Source organism: Vigna umbellata, chromosome 1, assembly GCF_029865625.1.
Source record: "Vigna umbellata cultivar VRB3 chromosome 1, Vumbellata_1.0, whole genome shotgun sequence".
NCBI lineage: Eukaryota > Viridiplantae > Streptophyta > Magnoliopsida > Fabales > Fabaceae > Vigna > Vigna umbellata.
This window is the reverse complement of record NC_142165.1, coordinates 103,797,996-103,819,141: the sequence shown is the minus strand read 5'-3', so window position 1 is coordinate 103,819,141 and position 21,146 is coordinate 103,797,996. Positions and strand designations below refer to the sequence as shown.

The 21,146-nt window shown below is 33.9% G+C and overlaps 1 protein-coding gene across 1 annotated transcript; it reads left to right on the top strand.

Moving 5' to 3' along the window:
* Positions 1 to 2,088: 2,088 nt before the first annotated feature.
* Positions 2,089 to 20,315, top strand: LOC124825730 (villin-4). Its single transcript, XM_047298421.2, has 23 exons — positions 2,089 to 2,470; positions 4,003 to 4,129; positions 4,255 to 4,354; positions 5,762 to 5,830; positions 5,941 to 6,177; positions 6,316 to 6,493; positions 6,575 to 6,707; positions 7,013 to 7,175; positions 7,261 to 7,405; positions 7,540 to 7,640; positions 12,885 to 13,040; positions 13,290 to 13,358; positions 13,458 to 13,526; positions 13,622 to 13,759; positions 14,154 to 14,282; positions 14,784 to 14,931; positions 15,047 to 15,057; positions 15,795 to 15,935; positions 16,206 to 16,331; positions 16,411 to 16,476; positions 19,123 to 19,450; positions 19,547 to 19,749; positions 19,891 to 20,315. Exons 2-23 carry the CDS (start codon positions 4,074 to 4,076, stop codon positions 20,002 to 20,004), a joined length of 2,880 nt encoding a protein of 959 aa, XP_047154377.1. The 5' UTR covers positions 2,089 to 2,470; positions 4,003 to 4,073; the 3' UTR covers positions 20,005 to 20,315.
* The last annotated feature ends 831 nt before the right edge of the window (positions 20,316 to 21,146 follow it).

Genomic DNA, 21,146 nt, shown 5'->3' with positions numbered 1-21,146 from the left:
ATATTAAGAAGTTTAAAATGTATATATAGTTGAATCACCAATTTAATTCTTAAAATTGCAATAGCTGTTAAATTGGTACATGAAATTAGTAAAATAACCACTACAATGACTTTTGGTGGCAGTCGATTAATTAAGTGATTTTAATACAATCCTCAGAGTGATTCAAAGTAAAAACAAAAACTCTAGAAGGTCCTCAAAGGAAATTTGACCAACTAAATATGGGAGTTGATAATAAATCTACATAGCTATTTTACCGTTCGATAATATAAATTAGTCATTAAAATATTTAATCAAATAATGCATTTTCTGGCTAGCTATAGAAAAAAATGGCCAGCAAATAATTGTCGGTAATTTTTTTTTCTGTTGTTTTGAACTAAAAACATTATAATTATTAATGATCGGTTATTTAGTCTTAAAATTGAAATAACAGGTCATGTTGATCTTTAAATTAAGAAAATATCAAATAATTTCTGAAACTTTAAATTATCGATACATCTATTTGGTTAAATCGTTATTAATAGTTAAGGGCCGAATTTATATGTTAAGTGTTTGGTTGGCATACTTGGTGTATCGGGATCAGTCGGACGATCATAATGATAAGGTTGGTTTAATCTGGCCGAACGACAATAGAATTATTTTCACTCTGACCGGACAGTTAAGAGTGAACAACCGTAAAAATTATGTAGTCATTTATGCAAAGATTAAGGTAAGCAGCGATTAAAGTCATTGGGACAAAATTGAGCTATGATTAACATTTTATAGTCTCAAGCCCATTACGAAAACTATAAATACAGGTCAAAGGTAAGAAGTAGGTGATTTGCATTTACTGTGTATTTATTACTGTTATATTGAATTGTCGAAACTGACTTAGGCACCGGAGAACCTTTAACAGGTACACCTCCGGACGGAAGAGCGAAACCGGGACCAGAGAGCGAAACCGAACAGTGAAAGATAGCAAATTGTGAAAGTGTTTGATGACTCGACCTGACAACAAATTGTGAAGATGTTTAGTGACTCGATCTCGCAACCGAAACAATTGGATTGGTTATTAGCTTCTTATACCTAAAAGTAATTGGAATATTGTAAAATCATTATTTTTTTTCTTTTCGTTAGTTTATTTTTTTATCTACCAATGAGAAAATGTTACTACTGTAATCCTATAAAATCATGAAAAATGCGTAATTAATTTGAGACTAAACCCTTTTGATTAAGTAAGCGTGTTTAGGAATCTAGTCTATTCAATATTGTTAAACGATACCAACTAATAATAATGAACTACTTTGATTGATTACTTAACTTTTTAGAGTTTTTTTTTTATTATTTAAGTTGGAAATACTATGACCAATCATCATCATTTCAAAAACTAATTTAGTTAATAGTTTACAACTCTAGTAACTATTTGAGCACGCTAATTTAATTCATAACTGTACCTTTAAAATTAAGTTTGGGAGAATTTAATGAGTAGCTACAGGTAAATAAAAAAAAAACTTATGAGCTACTATGTAGACTATTAAATTTTCTTACAAAATAATGATTTTAAATTTCTGCATAAATTAGTTTTAATTTATAAAAAAGTAAATTTTAATTTTTTTTACCGTAAATATTGCTGAAAAAAAAAATTTATCTCACACTATAAATACTTCATACTGATATTATAAATTAAAGATCCCAATTTGGAGAGTAAAATAGTTAAACTTCATATTCATATTGAAAACATAGAAATGTAAGGCCTGAGTTTCCAATTTCGTTAATTATCTTTTCTGGTACGACTTTTCCAAATTACTTATCGCAATGTGATTACACAAATTACAATGTTATTCTCGTATTTTTAGTGAAGAATTTTCTATCCATAAGTATTAATTGTAAATACGTTAGGTTTCTGCATCGAGATTCTTAATATATCATATAGTTTAAAAAAGAAAACTTAACTATGACATAATTATAAATCTAAGATCACTTATTTTTTTAATAAATGAGTTATATAAAAATAAATATTAGAATTTTGCAATGCGTGCTAAAATAGTATTATATATTACACACTGTAGCATAGTTTGCATGAATGAATAACACAGCAGTAATATGATTTGCATTGGAATAGGGTGATGATAACTCAAGTTTTCCAGTTTTGTCTCTTTTCCGCGCGCAAGCCTCACAATGCGGAGGTCAAGGTTGCTGCATCACCAGCCATTCACCAGTCTTTCTCGCACCATCCCTTTTCTTTCTTTTCTTTACCCTATTATCTCCTCTCCTTAAAATTAAAATTAAATAAAAAATAAATAACAAAATTAAACTTCACTATCCTCATTTTTTTAGAAAAATAGATCTAGAACCGACTCAGAGAAACAGAAAATGGAAAAGAAACAAACTAGTTTACATGCATGCTCGCTATTTACCCACTGAAACCAGAGAAGAAGAAGAAGAAAAGAGAGAATGAACTTTCTCGCCTAGGTGATTGCTTGGTAACAACAAGGTACTTGTGTTCAATTTTCACCTTCGCCTCGCCCCCGCATTTGGAATTCCATTTAGTGCTTTCGTTAATATATTTTGAAACCGTGTTTCATTTACGACTGCGCAATTTACAATTTGCATTCCGTTCAAATTCTCAATTCTCGCCTCGCAGTTAATCTAATTACATGTTGATGACGTTTGAAGGCATTGACATTTTTCTTGAACAATAATTGAAGGCCAGAAAATGGTTACTTGAAAGAGGTCAAGGACAAGGGACTTTTTGTGTCAATGAAATTGAATTGAACTGATAATTTTTTCTGGTCTCTTTGGTTCCCTTCACATCGGGTTTTGATTGTTTTTTTTTTCTCCCACTTAGTTTCATGAATTTTTGAAATTCCAGGAATAAGGCCTGGAAACCGGAACGCGATTCATTGTTTGTTTCACTGCTTTCAGTGTATATTAGTTTTTTTTTCCTGGATTTTGCTTTTTCATTGTTATTCAAATAGAGAATTTCGAGGTTTGAAAATTGTAAGGATATCTGTTTTAGAGAATATGCAGTTTTGATTCCTATAAATTGTAATGGCAGAATTAGACTTAAGTTTTCTAAAATTAAATCATTTGGGCCTGCTGTCAATATATCATTTAATAGTGAACAAAAAATGCTTAATTTTAAAAAGTTGGAGGATGAAATCTGGGATAAAAAATTTGTAAGTACTAACATTGCACATTGGGGAAGCTTTATGGATAAAACAGGTGAATTTAAGTAAGGATATTTGATATATTTGTTGATTTTAGCTTGTTGTGACTTCTTTGCTTGCATTCATACGAAACTCGTGATGAATTTATGTATTTTCAGACATCTCCCTCTTTTAGTTGATATTATTAATAGCTGAAAATTTTCTTGAAACCACTGTTCCTTTGAGTGACATTCTCTTTCAAGGTTTGGTGTTTTAGGCAAATTCTGTACATTGTCTTTACTGCATGTGCCCTGAAGATTTGTGCGTGTGTTCTCTTTTGAATAAACGTGAAACTAAATATTTTAAGTTAGTCAGCGTTAACGAAGAATTATTTTGTGATCACTGAAAATGCAATTTCTAAAGTTAAAGGCCCTTGAAAAAAATGAGGTAAGATAATCGACAAGGAAAATAGGATCGGAACACTTTGGCATTTAACGAGGTTATACCATCGAGATATTAGGATATGGCTGTTTTTACCAGCAACAAGCATATGGGATTTGATTATTTATTTGTATACTCATTTTTTCATTTTAAACAGCTATTAGTGAGTAAGTAATTGCTGACACGCTTAAGAAGTGTTCCCACACATGTCAAAATTTGTGGAACATGAATATATTTAAGTTAATTTTTTGAGTTTTGTGAATGAATGGTTAATCTTGCGCTGAGCACATTAAATGTAACCACTTGTATCTAAATCAATCCGTCTTCATATAGTTATTCTGAGCCAGATTTTCCTAGTTGAAAAAGTCAGTGGAAGCCTTTTCATGTGCTTTTCTTACACCCACCATGGATGAATTATATATTTTCCTTTCTACAGGGCTTTCTTTCAGGGTAATTGTTTTCTATATTCAAGCTAGGTTGTGGAAGACCAAATAGTAGAAGAACAGTATGTCTGTTTCTATGAGAGATTTGGATCCAGCTTTCAAGGGAGTTGGCCAAAAGGAGTATCCTGCACTAGCTAACAATAATATATCATTCTGTTTAACAATTATCATATTTTCATCCTGGCAATGCATTGAAGGTTGCCGCTCGTTCATCCTGGCAATGCATTCTCCTTAACCATATACAGTGGACTTGAAATATGGCGTATCGAGAATTTTAATCCAGTTCCTATCCCTCAGTCATCTCATGGAAAGTTTTTCACCGGGGATTCCTATATGATCTTGAAGGTAAGTAACATTGTCCAAATGATTACTCATTCATAGAATGCCAGCCTCTAAACCTTGTTTCAAGAAGCTAGTATTTCTTTTTATTTCTGTATTATATGGACTTACCTATCGTTCCCATAATGAGATGTCTTAGAATTTTGGGTAGGTTTTAATACCACATTAGAATTTGCGCTTGAAGCATAACTAGATTTTAAAAAATAAGCTTATAATATGAGGACTGTCAGTCTTATAAGGACTACATTGATTAAATATCTAGTCGATGTTAGATATCAATAATTCACAATACTATATAAGGTTGATTTTGGTGTTTTTATTTTTATTTTCTTTATAAAACATGCATCATGTGAACTCTATGTTTTGAGAGATATATAAGGTTGTCTTGGTAATAAAATTGAATAGGTAGCATTAATTACTAACATTTACCGATATAAAAATGTAAACTCCATGCTTTAAATACCTGCAGATACTATGCGATTTTCTATGCTTGTTTTAGTGCTCTTTACTTTATTCGTTGGTGCCATAGGAATCTCTTTCAGCCAAGAAGGAATACATTTGGATATTTTATCAAAATTGTAAACATGGTGTCAGGATTCATGTGAATAATCAGGTCCCGTGCATGAGGCTCCCACTATCATGGGGTCTAGGCAGGGTTATGTATCTTATCAAATATTATATATTTATTACAACTGTGTGTGTAGCTCTCTTGCTTATGGTAAATCTAAATAATTTAAAATTTATGTTATTATTTTACCATTTCACATTGTAACACCTTAGTTTATAGTTCTGCATGGCTAGGAGAATTAGACAAAGTTTATCATGAGCTTAGTCAGACTCAAGATGATTGTTGCCTTGTATAAGACAAAGTGATCGATAACACCATCCATCTAATGCTAAATAAAAATCCTAACTGATGCTGCCTTGTTGATAAAGTTCTGGTTATGAAGTTTTTTCTAATTATGAACACACAAATGTTAGTTTACATGAACCATTCGCTGCACTAAAATGTGAGCATGTTTATGTTTGATGTCTTTTTCTTCTTTTTGTTGGGATAGTTAGCAATTCCAATTTTAGCTAGAGAGATACATGCATAGGATGGGAAAACAGGAAGCTTAGAGATTTACATGCTCACATATGTATAAGAATGTGGTTTTCTCTAAAAAGAGATTGTTGAATTTACCATATAAGATTCGTTTTCCTCCCGCCAAAATATAAATTTAAGATCTTTGTTCGAGTCTCAATATCTTCCTTGGTATAACTTTCGTATTGGATTTATGTTATTCTTCATTATTTTACTTTTTGCAGATAAATATTAGTCCGGTAGATTTTATTTTTCTTCCTGCATTAGGTATGCGTTAATGTCTTTCCATGAGTATCTTATATTTCTTTTTTCTTATCCTCTCCATGTAGACAACTGCTTCAAAAAGTGGTGCTCTGCGTTATGATATCCATTATTGGCTTGGTAAAGAGACCAGTCAGGTAAGTGTTGCTGTTTATATATTGCTACCCCCTCCAGTAGTTTTTGGTTTAATATTTGATATCGTCTCCCTCGGTTCATTTTCTCACTGATGATCACAACTTTAAAATAGGATGAGGCTGGTGCTGCAGCCATCAAGACAGTCGAGTTGGATGCAGCTCTGGGAGGACGGGCTGTTCAGTATCGTGAAGTACAAGGCCACGAAACTGAAAAGTTCCTCTCTTATTTCAAACCATGCATCATACCTCAAGAAGGTGGAGCTGCCTCTGGTTTTAAACATGTGGAGGCCGAAAAACATAAGACACGGTTGTTTGTATGCAAAGGGAAACATGTGGTACATGTCAAAGAGGCAAGTTTGACCTTATTCCTCTGCCAACGGCTCGTTGATGTTTGAGTCTTCTATATTATTGTTGTGCATACTGTATGCCACACCACATATGTAAACATTATTTTCTACTTGTTGATTAGCTATTTGTGTTGGTTATAGGTTCCATTTGCTCGATCTTCGCTAAACCATGATGATGTTTTTATTCTGGATACTGAGTCCAAAATTTTCCAATTTAATGGTTCCAACTCATGTATTCAAGAAAGGGCCAAAGCATTGGAGGTTGTACAGTTTATTAAGGATACCTACCATGATGGGAAATGTGAGATAGCTTCCGTTGGTAAGTGTAAGTATATTTTACAGATTCAAACCTGATTGCTTGGTATCACTAATTGGATATAAATGCTCGAGTTTCTTGCAGAGGATGGAAAGTTGATGTCTGATTCTGAAAGTGGAGAATTCTGGGCTTGCTTCGGGGGCTTTGCTCCTCTTCCACGGAGAACAGTCAGTGATGATGATAAGTTTGCTGATTCTCATCCTCCAGAACTACTTTGGTAATATGTTTTTCCGGTTTTCCCACTGTTTTTTTCATTTATAGTTGCAGTCAGTATATTCCTTTCACTTTTTTTACCAAACGATACCTGGATGCGGTTTGCTTATGTTAAATTTTATTTTTTAATTGTTTACCCATTGTTTTTATTCCCCTTTTTTAAAACTATGGTGTTTATCAATGTAAGACTGTTATAAATATTCCTTCAACCAAAGTTGTATGTAATTATGAATAGATGAAATTCATTTATTATACTGAAATGTAAAACTCTATGTTGCTCTAGTTATTGTGAAATTATAACTTTTCCAGTGTTGGCAAGGGGAAGACAGAACCTGTTGAAACTGATTCCTTGAGAAAGGAATTGCTGGAGACAAACAAATGCTATATTTTAGATTGTGGGTTGGAGGTGTATGTATGGATGGGAAGAAACACATCTCTTGATGAAAGAAAAAGTGCAAGTGGAGCTGCAGATGTACATCTCTTGTTTCTTTCTTTGTATTGTTGAGTATATTTTGTGATTTTGAATGACTTCTGAATCTTTGTGGACGAAAAAACAGAAGTTAGTCAGTGGCACTGGTCGACCAAAGTCCCATATAGTTCGTGTAATTGAAGGATTTGAAACAGTAATGTTCAAGTCCAAGTTTGATTCTTGGCCTCGGGCATCTCAAGTGATGTCTGAAGATGGTCGTGGCAAGGTAGCAGGTAGTTTTAATTAAATTTTATGCTTGTCATTGGACTGAATATTTTTCATCACCTTTAAAATGATTTTGTCAGTTCCATTGCCCGGGCCTTCATTATGTTCTTGTAATTCTCTACCTTTTTTTGTCACTTTCTAGCACTTCTAAAACGTCAAGGATTGGATGTCAAGGGTCTCTTAAAATCTGAACCTGTAAAAGAAGAACCTCAACCCTATATAGATTGCACAGGACATTTGCAGGTACTCTCTACTGGTTTGTATACAATAAACAATTATCGAAAATTTAAATTTCTTGATGTAAATTTTGTTGGTATTCTTTTTAAATTCTCTGTGGTCTTGCATCCTTTATCTAATTGATTTCTTATATTGAAAGAATCTTTTTGAATCACAATCACTGTATCCATAATACTCCACCGGTCTCACAATTAGAGGCATACAATGCAGCTGAATGCACAAGAGGTTAAGATATGTGTTCTATCTTAGGAATATGCGAAACCTGGATAGATGCTTAACATTTTATGAGAGAAATGAACATAGAATAGGAAAGGGTTTTGATGTAGAATAAGCAGCATGACATTTCCTCTACAATCTTTTGGTATTAGTCCCTACATTTTCTTTACTTTGTATCAAGTCTACATGGATGCCTCTCATCATATATACCAAGCTTGTTACATATATAATCAATTATAGGACCTTATAATGATTTAATAAAATATATATGCTAATTGATCATTAGAATTAAAAAAACTCAATTTTGATATCTCCAGATACAATTTTTCTCAAATAAAATGACAACAATCAATCTCAATATGTTTGGTACCTTCATGAAAGACTAGATTTGAGCTAATATGGAAAACAACTTCATTGTCACTATGAGAAATAGAGAAGATTGGGAGTAGTAGTCACATTTTGAGTAAGATGATCTAAGTACCCTTGACTCTTCAACCAAAGTTTGATGTCGGACGCCCATGTTGCATAATTTGTGCCATCTAACTTGTCAATGGACAAGTGTACATTCACATAATTGGTATATATTGAAGGATCAGAAGATGAGCCACCAATAGAGGTGTTTGTAGACGAGGAAGACGCCATAGGGAAGGAGAAACCCTAAAAATTCAAAGTGCTCCGATTGATGCAACGACCACAGATCCAGAAAGAGGGCGAGGAGGCGATCACGGCGGTGCTGATCGGCGGCGGAAAGCTCCGGCGACGCACCGGCACGCGCGGCGGCAGCGGCGACTCTTGCGGCGGCGCGTGGAGGCGCGTGGGAGGTCCGTTCGCCGCGATCTTCGTACGACGGTGGTCGCCCGGCCGAGACGATTCCGATGGTGTGGTCGCCGGTCGATTCTGGAACTCCGGCGGCGGCGACGGCGGCGGCAGCGGCGACGGCGGCAGCGACAGCGACTGCGGCAGTGAGGGGTGCCGGAGACCGTGGAGTTGACTGGAACTATTCCTGTGCCTTAGCCCATATTTCTTCTATTATAAATAGAGAACCCTATGTGTGTATTTTACACAAGGGAGATTAATCTAAATATAGTTTTTCACGATATTCAACATGGTATCAGAGCAAGTTCTCTGATCCTCTTCGGGTGGTCTCTGCTGTTTGCCGGCGGCCGGCCGCCATGGCCGCCGGCAGCCCCTAAAATTTTAGTGGGCAACCCTTCTCTCTTTCTTTTTCTCTTAAATCTGTGCCACAGTCAGCACCGTGCAGTCAGATCTCTCCACCGTCGCCGCCGCTTCTTTCCGGCCAGTCCGTCGCCGCCTCCGGCCACCGCCGCCGCCTCCGGAGTTCCAGAATCGACCGGCGACCACACCATCGGAATCGTCTCGACCGGGCGACCACCGTGGTATGAAGATCGCGGCGAATGGACCTCTCACGCGCCTTCACGCGCCGCCGCAAGAGTCACCGCTGCCGCCGCTGCCGGCGCGCATGCCGGCGCGTCGCCGGAGCTTTCCGCCGCCGATCAGCACTGCCGTGATCGCCTCTTCGCCCTCTTTCTGGATCTGTGGTCGTTGCATCAATCGGAGTACTTTGAATTTTTAGGGTTTCTCCCTCTCCATGGCTGCCCAACTTGATGATCGGAGTCGGTCTCGCCAACCAGACCATCGCCGCTGTCCCCGCGCCGTTTGCTGCTGTCCACGCGCCGTTTCCCGCTGTCCAGGCGCCGTTTCCCGCTGTCCGCGCCGTTTGACCACTGTCCAGCCACTATTGATCGCTGTCCAGGTGCCGTTTCCGCTGTCCGGCACCGTTTAGTTTGCCGCTGTTCGGCACTGTTTGCCACTTTTCGGTGCTAGAGTTAGCCCGATGTTTGGCCCTGTTTGCCGCTGTTCAGTGCTAGAGTTAGCACTGTTTGCTGCTGTTTGGTGCTAGAGTTAGCACTGTTTGCCGTTGTTCGATGCTAGAGTTTAGCCCGATCTTCTTGTGATACACGGCTGAGTATCACCACTTGGGAGTTGTCCAGCAAAGAATCTTGGACCTCCAACATATCTTGATGTCTTTGTTTCAGCATTGTAGCTTAATATTTTGTTTTGTTTTAGTGGTTCAGCAACTGTGATCTTTCACATTTCCACCTTCACACTAAGGGGGAGTACGTTTCCAAGACACTGCAAGTCACATAAATATGGGTGTAGTCCCTGCAGTTTTGTAGATTTCAGCTACTACTGTTGATCCCGTCACCCATCCATCATTGATGAGGATTTAGTGTAGTCCCTGCAGTTTTGTAGCTCTTAGCTTTCAGCTACTACTGTTGATCCCGTCACTCATCCATCATTGATTGGGAATCAGTCCTTGCAGTTTATCATTGTCCACACGGCTCTCCTTCATCCACTTTTGAAGTTGAAGTTTCACAAGCTGCTGTTAGTCCATCTATGTTTGCCTCACACTCTTGAAGACAAATCATCTAGTTCAACACTGAGTTCATCTATTTCAAGCTTAGTTCATACAATTTGTATGCTCCAGCTTGAGGGGGAGTGTTAGATATATTATATCTTTTATCTTTTAGTTAGTTTGTTATTATTTCTCATTTGTATTTTGGGCTTAGCCCATATTTCTTCTATTATAAATAGAGAACCCTATGTGTGTATTTTACACAAGGGAGATTAATCTAAATATAGTTTTTCACGATATTCAACAGTCACATATAAGTGCCATTTGAGTGACCTCTCTAAATTACAATTCTTTAAGTAACTGTTTAAGCCATTTAAGCTCACAAGTAGCTAGTCTTGTTACAACATTTTGTTTCTTGCTCTTCCAAGAGATCAAATTATCATCAACGGAGACACAATAGTCAGAAGTGGATCTCTTATTAGAAGGAGAGCCTACCCAATTGACATACAACATAGGTGTGATTTGTGTCCATATATCAAACCTTTTCTAAGATAACCTTTAATGTACTTCAATATACGAATCACAACATTCCAATGATTTTCACACAGATAATTAGGAAATTAACTCACCACATTGACTCCAAAAGAAATGTCAAGGTGAGTAACTATAAGATGGTTCACTTTTCCAGCTAATCTTCTATACTTCTCAAGATTTGAGAGGGGCTCCCTTTGATTAGGTAGGAGTTTGGCACTAGGATGCATGGTTGTGTCAACAAACTTTGAATTCATTAGCCTAGTTTCCTTCAAATATCCAATCCATACTTCCTTTGAGAAATAACTATTCCATTATTGGATTGTGCTACCTCAATCCTCTAGAAATATGAGTTTGCCAAGGTCTTTGGTATGAAAGTGACTATGAGATGCCATGGTGATAAACTTAGCATTCGAGTGATGATAAAATACTGAATGATTTGTCTCATTGTAAGCTATGCCAAATTGTTGAGCAACAATGCTAATTTGTTGAACGAAGCCTTAAGAGACTGCTTGAGGATTTGCGAAATCGACGTTCCAATTTAAAAGACTTTCTTTGAGCAATAAAACTTGGAGGTTGCCTAATACATAACTAATCTATAGCAATTCAAATTTGTCAATTAATGAAATAAAACAAGTAATTCAGCTACTCAAATCTATTCAAGTATATATTGTAGAGAAATTATAGAGAATCAGTAAGGATGAAATAAATTAGGGATTTTGCTAATCTTGTTGATGTTTTGGGTTTTGATCCTTGTCATGAAAGTCAAAGTTCTTATATTTTCCTCTCATTTGAGTTTTTGTCCTATATTTTCTACTCATTAGGCTAGGGATCCCTATTTCCCATGAAGAATTGGTTCCTCCTATAGTTTCTTTTTACTAAGGTATATTGATCCTTGATGGACCAAATCTCAAATAGATAGAAACATCAGGGACCAAAATCTTATTTAGACCATTTTCTTAAAAATTTAATTAGATCAACTGTAAAATGATTTCTTTTTCTCTTTTTTGCATTGGAAAAAGCACTTCACCATAATACATTTTTGTGTTAACGAGTACAAGAAATTTCCCACATTCCACTGTTAAGATTTAGGGTTTAATGGAAAAGAATACAGACCAGTAAAGTCCCATTGAGTGAAATATGAGCTATTATCTACTAAAACCAATGTAAAAACTTACAACTATATCAGAAACAATGAATGTATAGAAAAATATGGAAAATATTATGTTAAAATTTGGGTACCTATACTCAACATCATATTTCGTTTTAGTGCCTATATGAAAAATTCTACATTTTGAGTCCTACATGAAAAATGTTTTTATGAATAGTTTCCTGCTATTTTCTGAAGCCATAATGGTGTGGGATGTTTGCTGACTTGTCAAACTTTTGTCTTATATGGTAGTAGGAATCGATACAACATAACGTTTGCCAACTTAATAAACATTTAGTCTTGTGATGAATTTTGCAAATGGTAAGGACCGATTTGTAAACATTTTTCCATGTAGGGACCAAAATGTACAGTTTCTCAATTAAGAACATGAAAACAATTTCATGAGGAACAAATTTTTAAATATAACCAAAGATAAGAGGAAAGCAAAGAGAAACAGCTGTGGAATACAACATCCATCTATTCCTTCTCAAAATTGTCCCAGCTCCCAATTCCTTCTCTCTTGTAATTAATCATAATCACCTTATCTGCAGCCTCCTTATGGATCACATTCACGCTTTTTCTTAGCGTAACGACCTCTCCCACTTTCTGTTCTCCATTGTCCATGTGTCTCTCTTTTTCAATTTTTGGAATATAGGTTCCATACTTAGGACCATGGCCTAACTACAGCAGTACTAATCCTTTTACAGAGTTTATGAAATTTACGTCAAAATTATGGTTGATACTTGAGGCAACAAGGTGAAAGTATTTTCCGAAGTTTATGAATGATTGTAGTTGATATGCTGTCCAATATTTTCTTTTGTTTCTTAAACATGTGATAGATGGTATCCTGTGAGAGTTTCAAACGATTTGTTTGTACTTCTCCCTATTTGGTTGGACTAATTGCAATTTCAGTGTCCTAGATTTGTCTTGCTTATTTGTTTGTGTTGTTAAGAATATCTTTATCATAATCACACAGGTTTGGCGTGTTAATAGCAAGGAAAAGATTCTTCTTCCAGCCACTGATCAGTCAAAATTGTATAGTGGAGATTGCTACATCTTTCAATATTCATATCCTGGAGAAGATAAGGAAGAACATCTTATAGGAACATGGGTTGGAAAGACCAGTATTGAGGTGAAAAATTTAAAGAGCTTTATTCTATTTCTTTTTTCACATGTGTGTTTATCATGTTATCTTTCATGTAAGCAAATCAGAAAATCTGACTGCGAAATTATTCTAATGGAATTGAAACTGTATTAGTGAATCACTACTTATACATTTCATTACACTGTACACAACATTGGTAACTTTTGGGACCAGAAAGGCCTTGCATAAATGTGTTTGCCTCCATTCCTTACAGAAGCTTTCTTTTGTTGAAATTAGGAAGAGAGGGCTTCAGCTCTTTCACTGGCAAACAAAATGGTTGAGTCAATGAAGTTTCTTCCTTGCCAGGTAATTTTTCTACGAATGTGTTATGTTCAATTTGCTGATAGATGTTTGTGTTTGTTGCCTGTATCCCTATTGACAGTATCCGTGTGTAATTAATTGAAGGTTCGTATCTATGAAGGCAGTGAACCAATTCAATTCCATGCCATCCTCCAAAGCTGTATTGTCTTCAAGGTTTGTGGGATTCTGGTATTGGGTTAACTAAGAAAAAAAATCTTCTTTTTTATGAATATATTTGTTTTGTTTAATACTGGTCATGTACCTATCAGGGTGGACTTAGTGATGGATACAAGAATTACATTGCAGAGAAGGAAATTCCAGATGAGACATACAGTGAGGATGGTCTTGCATTATTCCGCATCCAGGGTTTTGGGCCAGACAATATGCAAGCTATACAAGTTGAACCAGTATGTCATTTTGTCTGTTCATAGCAATTCTACATTTACGGGCATTTCAATTTTTCTTTAAAATTATACTGATTTTATTTAAAGTTAAAATTACTGATTTGAACCCTATAAACCAATTTTATCTTTTGGTCCCTATACTTAAAACTCATACCTTTTCTTATGTATGCTACTATTTAATCTCTTTTAATTCCTATAACTTTAAGTGTTGGAGGAAGACTAAAAATAGTATGTATATAGACTTAAAAGATTAAAATAATATTTATTGTGACTATAATAAATAATTTTTTATTATAGGGACCGAAAGATAAATTTTGTACAATTACACAAACTAAATTAGTTGTAAAATTACCATCTCTTTAAAATAATTCTTTTCGTATTCCTTTTTGTCAACCAGGTTGCTTCCTCCTTGAATTCCACTTACTGCTACATACTTCATAGTGATTCAACTGTTTTTACGTGGTCTGGAGGTTTAGCAACTTCAGATGATCAAGAGCTTGTTGACAGAATGCTGGATTTGATTAAGGTCCGTTATGTTCTGAAATATGTTTAATACTTAAAATTTGATTCGTTCAAATCAAAGACCAAAAGGTTCTTTTGGTAAACATATTCATGTTGGACCAGCAGTTAAAAATGGAGTAATGCTACCATAACACACTTTTACATTACACACTTTTACATTCATTCGACACATAGTATAAGGGTAAAATGGTCATAAAAGTGTAAAGTTTTGTATTTAAAAAAAAAAAGAATGAAAAATAAGTAAGGATAGTATCAAATGAATGTAAAAAATTTAGGTGTGTCAAATAATTATTTTTCTTAAAAATGGGATGTATTTTCATGTTGAAAACGGTTAACTGTGAAGGTTATTTATAAACTTGGCGTTACCTATAATACCTCTTAGATCAGGTCCTGGGTTTTGATCCAGGCAGGCGTTATCGTCCAATTCATCCTGCGAACTATGTCTATATAAAAAATATATATCACTGTTTATTAATTAAAGCATATGCTTGGCAATTGAGTGTAGCCGGATTTACCATGCAAATCACATAAGGAAGGCGTAGAATCGGAATTGTTTTGGGATTTGTTGGGAGGAAAATCAGAACATCCCAGTCAAAAGATCGAGAGGGATGAAGAAAGCGACCCTCACCTATTTTCTTGCGACTTCTCAAAAGGTAAGAACTAATTTTTTTGTTGACCGAAGAGATTTATCTAATCTTCATCCCCAGTTACTTCTCTTCGTAAAGGCAAATGACTGACTTGTTTGTGATGGCTTCTTTCCCTATGCAGGAACTTTAAAGGTGTGTACACCCCGCTGATATGATTTTGGAATATTCCGAGTTATGGTGTGAAGGCATGTTAAAGAAGTTTTTGCCTATGTCAATATTTTATTTACAACATTTTAACTTTTAAGTTGCTTCTATTATTTAAAAAGTCAATGACAGGGTCCATTTTCAACAGTGATTCAACAGGATTGAAAAACAAGCTAGGAAAACCAGCAAGAATGATGGCCAGTGAAAGGTTACAAAACTGGGATAATATACAGTTTTGGAAGACACTTTTTAACAACCACATTTCTGTTACTCAAATCTTAGGCTAGAAAGATTATTTCTTTGGTTTTCATTAATCTGAGCGCTTAATTAGATGTCACGTGGTTAAAACTTGAATGATAAACAGCAGACAGCAAACTGGTCAAACTTATATAGCGGGTAGTTGACATTATAATTGGCAAAATAGAACGAAATAATCTGATCCATATAAAAGCATCATATAGGACCTAGGACATAATCTTTATACAAAGTGGTTTTGGCCATCGTATAACTGTGGATGTGGAATGCTTACAGAAAGACTGGTCAGTGTGCTATTGATCACTTTTCTAGTAAGTGAAGGTGCATTTAAGATAGATCTAGATGGTGAATTAAACTAGGGTGTGATTTCATCCCCAATAAAATCTCATTGCTATGTCGTATGCTTTGCTTGTGAAGATGCAAATATTTGGATTTGTTCTGCGGTGCATTAATCTGAAGCACTTTTGCAGGTGAAAGAGATATACAACTTTTCCCAGGATGATTTGATGACAGAAGATATTTGCATCTTGGATTGTCACTCTGAAATCTTCGTCTGGGTTGGCCAGCAGGTTGACCCAAAGAGTAAAATACAGGCTCTAACAATTGGTGAGGTATAACTGGTTTTGCTTTTCCTGGAAGCTAAAAACATTCTAGATTAATTTAGTGACTAGTTGTCTAATATTTGAGTTACATTATAAATCAAAATTCTCTCCACTAAGTTAATGTTCTTCTAGGTTTTTCATTTTTAATATGGATTTAAGTTTAACTATGACAACTCCTATCATTATTAGAATACCATAAAGCAGTTTCAAAGTATTTTACGTTCTAGTATTTCTGAAACCAGGTGTACAATTTTTAACTTATTCTTTGGAATTATACAGAAATTTCTTGAGCGTGACTTTCTTCTAGAAAATTTATCTCGTGAAGCTCCAATATATATTGTCATGGAAGGCAGTGAGCCTCCTTTCTTCACTCGCTTCTTTAAATGGGAGTCTGCGAAATCTGCAGTAAGTTTCTCGATGTATACGTATAGCCTGAAATAGTCCTATACTTTTGGCTACTATAATAATTCCTTGTTTATGGTAGATGCTGGGAAACTCGTTTCAAAGGAAGCTTGCAATCCTAAAAAATGGGGGAGCGGCACTCGTACTTGTAAGTAATTTTTTATTTGCTTCCTTTATTACAGAATAACCTTTTTTCTGAAGAAAGAGGGAACATTATATGTCACGAGTGAGATAATTTTATCCAACGAGAGAATACTGTCTGTTTATCCCATTGTTCCTTGGTAGCAGGGCTCCCCCCCTCCCTCATTTGATATACAAAGGCGGTGTCTGAGTTTGAACCAAAACTTTTTGCAAATCCATCTAAATCTCACACCACTAATAGACTTAGTGGGAAAGAACTAGTGCTTCAGCTGAACAATTTTTATCAAAATTTCAATTTTATATTAAAAATTTATCTCATTGATATAATTTTTCTTGTCAAGTTATATTTTCTAACCATTTATCACAAAACTTTCTTAGTCCGTGCTTGTTTTAGCTTAATATTTGAAAAATAATATATTTTTCTCAAAAGCTCTCTAAAATGAAGGGTAAAAAATTATTACGTTTTCACAATAAGTTGAAATAAGGACACACTTAACTGTATATTATTCTAATGTTTCTATTTTTGGATTAGGCTTCTTTTTGAATCACAGAAATTTAAAACATTGGATGAGCATGAATTAAAAAAATTATTAATCTGGCAAAGTTTTTAAAGGTTTGGTAATATTAGTGATCTTGATTTATTTCCATGAATAAAGGTATTTAAAAGAAAATAAATAAATTACTACTTGATACAACGGGTCAATCCAAATAGTTTTAACTTGGTCTACCAAAAGACGATGAGGGTGAACTAACTACTAGTCATAGTTGAACAGGTTAAGCTAGTTTGATATTTTTTTTTATTAAGACATAGTTCATTATATAAATGTTTTGTAAGTAGTTAATTGATTAACTAACATTTATAATTAGATAAATTAAAAAAATTATGTTTATATATTAAGTTATTTTATTATTGTTAATAATTAAAATTTAAATTATAAAGGTTAATAACGAGTTACAATATTATTACATATTTTTATTCTTCAAATAATACAATGCAAAATAATTAATCTTTTAAATTATTAACTTTATTTTAATTTTTAATAATGAAAAGAGTTGTCAGACCAAAATGTGTTAGGATGTGTTTACTTTAGATGATTAATTTGGGGAAGAGTGAGTTGATGGATTTGAGGTGATTTGAGAGTGAATTGATTGTTTTGTTTAAAGGGATTTGGAGGTGAGTAGTAGTGAATTTTGAAAATAAAATTTGTAAAAATTAATGTAGAATTTGACTTATGTAACAAATAAAAAAATTATTTAATTAATAAAAATTGAAAATTATCAAAATATCTTTGATAGTAAAAGTAATATAAAATTGTAATTGTTAATATTTTATATAATTATAAAAATTATTATAAGAAGAGAAAAAAAATAAAAATTAATTTTTAACATGAAAAAAATTATATTATTATTGTTTATTTTTTTATTTTATTATTATTATTATTATTATTAAGGGTTATTTTTGTAATTTTATTTTTCATCCTTCAAATCCTCTCATCTAAAGAGAGATTGGTTTTAATCCTCGTCTCTCAAATCCTCATCCACAAGTCTACACAAATCAAATGAAATGAACATTCTCAATCTCTCTTTATCTTCCTCACAAATAGTAAATTCTCCCAAGTGAACACATATCTTCCTCACAAATAGTAAATTCTCCCAAGTGAAAGCGAACTCAAAGTAATAACTCGACATACCAAATTAGTGGTGGGCTGGTGAACTACTTTACCACGTAATGTTTAATGTTTGAAGATAAATTGCATAGACTAGTTATTTTATTTATGGATTGAAATGTTAGATTTACTAGCTTATACATATTATCCATTACTTTACTGTTGAGAAAAAAGAGGAAAGATTGGTGAATGACATTTAGATTAGAATAGACATAAGGTTTGTCTTAAGGTCCCATAATTTCTGAATCCAGTTCTACTCCCAAGGAGAGGGCTAAAGTTTAGACTTGGAGAAGACAAATGTTTGAAGGACCTCCTGTCGTAAAATTAAAATAATGATAAACAAAAGAGTGGTATAAGCTTTTGAAATGAGTCTACCAAGAGCCAATGCTGGAAACTAATGGTACTACTTTTGGTTCTCTACAAAAAATAAATAACTACTTTACACCATAAATGAATTAATTTTCATTAATAATGTCATAAACTTAAATTTTATTTTAAAAGTACTAATTATACGAAGTAGTTGTTATTTAATGATATTCTCTGTAATTCAATAAAGTAATTTTTTCATCAATGAATGTGACTTATGCTGCTAATAAACTTTACAATAAATTAAGGATATAAAAAATAAATAACTAATATATCTGTAAATGAGGTTAGATTTCTTATAATTGAAGAAGGAACATAATTTGTTGCTATTTTCTACCACTGTGGCCTAACCTCATTTTATGGCTTCAAACCTTCAATAAACTTGTAAACACGAGATCTTTTGTAGCTACATTCAATAAAATTAAGTTATGAAGTGAACTGGACCTGGTTGACTGAACTATATATTGAATTTTTACTGCTGAATTCAACATTTTAAGGATGTGGAATTGGTGCTGATCCTTCACAGGGGTAGGGGTCTTAGTTGGCAATAGATTAAGACATGAGTTATAGATATAAAAAAGTATATCGGTATGGTTATTGAATATCTAATACATTATCAGAAACATAAGCGAAGAGCATCAGTATCTTATGGGGGAAGGTCCGGTGGTGTGCCAGATAAATCTCAGCGTTCCCGTAGCATGTCTGTCAGTCCTGATCGTGTTCGTGTGAGGGGCAGATCTCCAGCCTTTAATGCTCTAGCAGCTAATTTTGAGAACACAAATACAAGGAACCTTTCAACTCCACCTCCAATGGTTAGAAAATTGTACCCAAAATCTGGGGCACAGGATACAGCGAAACCGGCATCTAAATTTTCAGCCATATCTCATCTTACTTCTAGTTTTGAACTACCATCAGCTCGAGAAAATTTGATTCCTCGGTCCCAAAAAGGTATGCAGTAGATGAGTGCATTGATATTTAACGTTTGTGTTAAAATATTTCTGATACAAAATGCCATTTCTCTTTTTGGTTTGTTATGATTTGAAGTGGGTTCAGTTACCACCATATCAAACCCAGAGACAATTGACAATGAGGTTTCTATGAGCAAGAGAATAGAATCTCTTACCATAAAGGAGGATGTGCAAGAGGGTGAAGCTGAAGATGATGAAAGTTTCCCAGTTCACCCATATGATCGCATTAACACAGATTCTACAGATCCTATAACAGATATTGACGTTACTAAACGAGAGGTAAATTAAAACAACTAGATTTAGTGTTGCATGATCTTGCGTTTTTTCTCATCTCTTTTCCCCCCTTCATACTTTCGAAATTTCACATATAACCAAGCTTTCTTTCATTTTAGTCCTGACTTGTTCGAGCTTCATGAACAGGCTTATTTGTCACCTGCCGAGTTCCAAGAGAAATTAGGGATGGATAAGAATGAATTTTACAAGTTACCAAAATGGAAACAGAACAAACTCAAGATGGCAGTTCGCTTATTCTGATTCTTAAAGTGCACTTCACCTTGTGTCTGCTCCGTGCATTTGACTTTCTTTTCATATCTCAGGGAGTTTGGTATCTGTTTTTTGCAGTAAGAAATTGAAAATATGGAAGTAAGAGGACAGCATGAGTTTTCTTTTATCTAGCGAAAGGAAGAAATTAAATAAAGATATTTAGGTTCTTTCTTTGTTCTGGGGGAAGAGATTACTTAGGTTGTTTTAATAATTACGAAGTTTGTACAGTACAGTGTAAAAGCCACCCAACAAGTTATTTATTCTGGAAATAAAAGTGTGATTCCCCCTCCCTTATTACTCAATTTTTGTGATTTTTTTTTACATATAACACAAATTTATAGCACAAATTGTATTTTAATTTACGAGAAGATAACATACTGTGTTTTATATTTATACATATAGCACAATTTTTTCTTAGGTCAAAATTCGGTTTCGAAAAATCGAATTTTGATTTATATTTTATTTTTTTTATAAACTTAGGTTAGAATTCATTTTTTTTTTACTTTTATTTTTTAATCATTTATAGAAAAAATATATTAGAATTTGGTTTATTCTGACTTATATTTTAAATTCTTTACCAGGCCTTGAAGCAAGAAACAATAGTCATGCATCTCAAACAAATCACCTAAATGAACATTTTTTTTTAGAAATCAATGGTCTGACTTTATTATTGGTGCAAGGAACACACCTAATAACATTAAACTAACTCATCCATGTCAAAAAATGAATTTTTTTTGCAAAAACATAACAAAAACCATAATGGAAATTACTATCATTCTAGTTGGAAAGTATAGTTAAATTTTTTTGTATAAATAATTTTATGTGATAATCGATTACAAAATTTTTATAATCAATTACTAATTAATTAAAAAATAGTTTGATAAGTGTTAAATAAGAAAAACTCTTATATACAAATATCAACAAAATAGGAATCTTAACTAATGTTGACCAAAGAGTAACACTCTAATAACACTGGTAAAATTGGTCATCACAAGAAAAAACCTATTTGATATTGTTGATATCTAGGAATGAAAATTATAGATAACAATGACTAAAAAAAATAACAATAATTTACAATGACAAAAAACTAACCTTGAAAGTATTGGTTAGAAGTAGTTACAATAAATTTTAAA

Coding starts and splice junctions, on each gene's coding strand:
- LOC124825730 (XM_047298421.2), top strand. CDS start 4,074: ATGTCTGTTTCTATGAGAGATTTGGATCCAGCTTTCAAGGGAGTTGGC. Junction 5,831..5,940: donor TTGGTAAAGAGACCAGTCAG/GTAAGTGTTGCT, acceptor ACTTTAAAATAG/GATGAGGCTGGTGCTGCAGC. Junction 6,708..7,012: donor CATCCTCCAGAACTACTTTG/GTAATATGTTTT, acceptor TAACTTTTCCAG/TGTTGGCAAGGGGAAGACAG.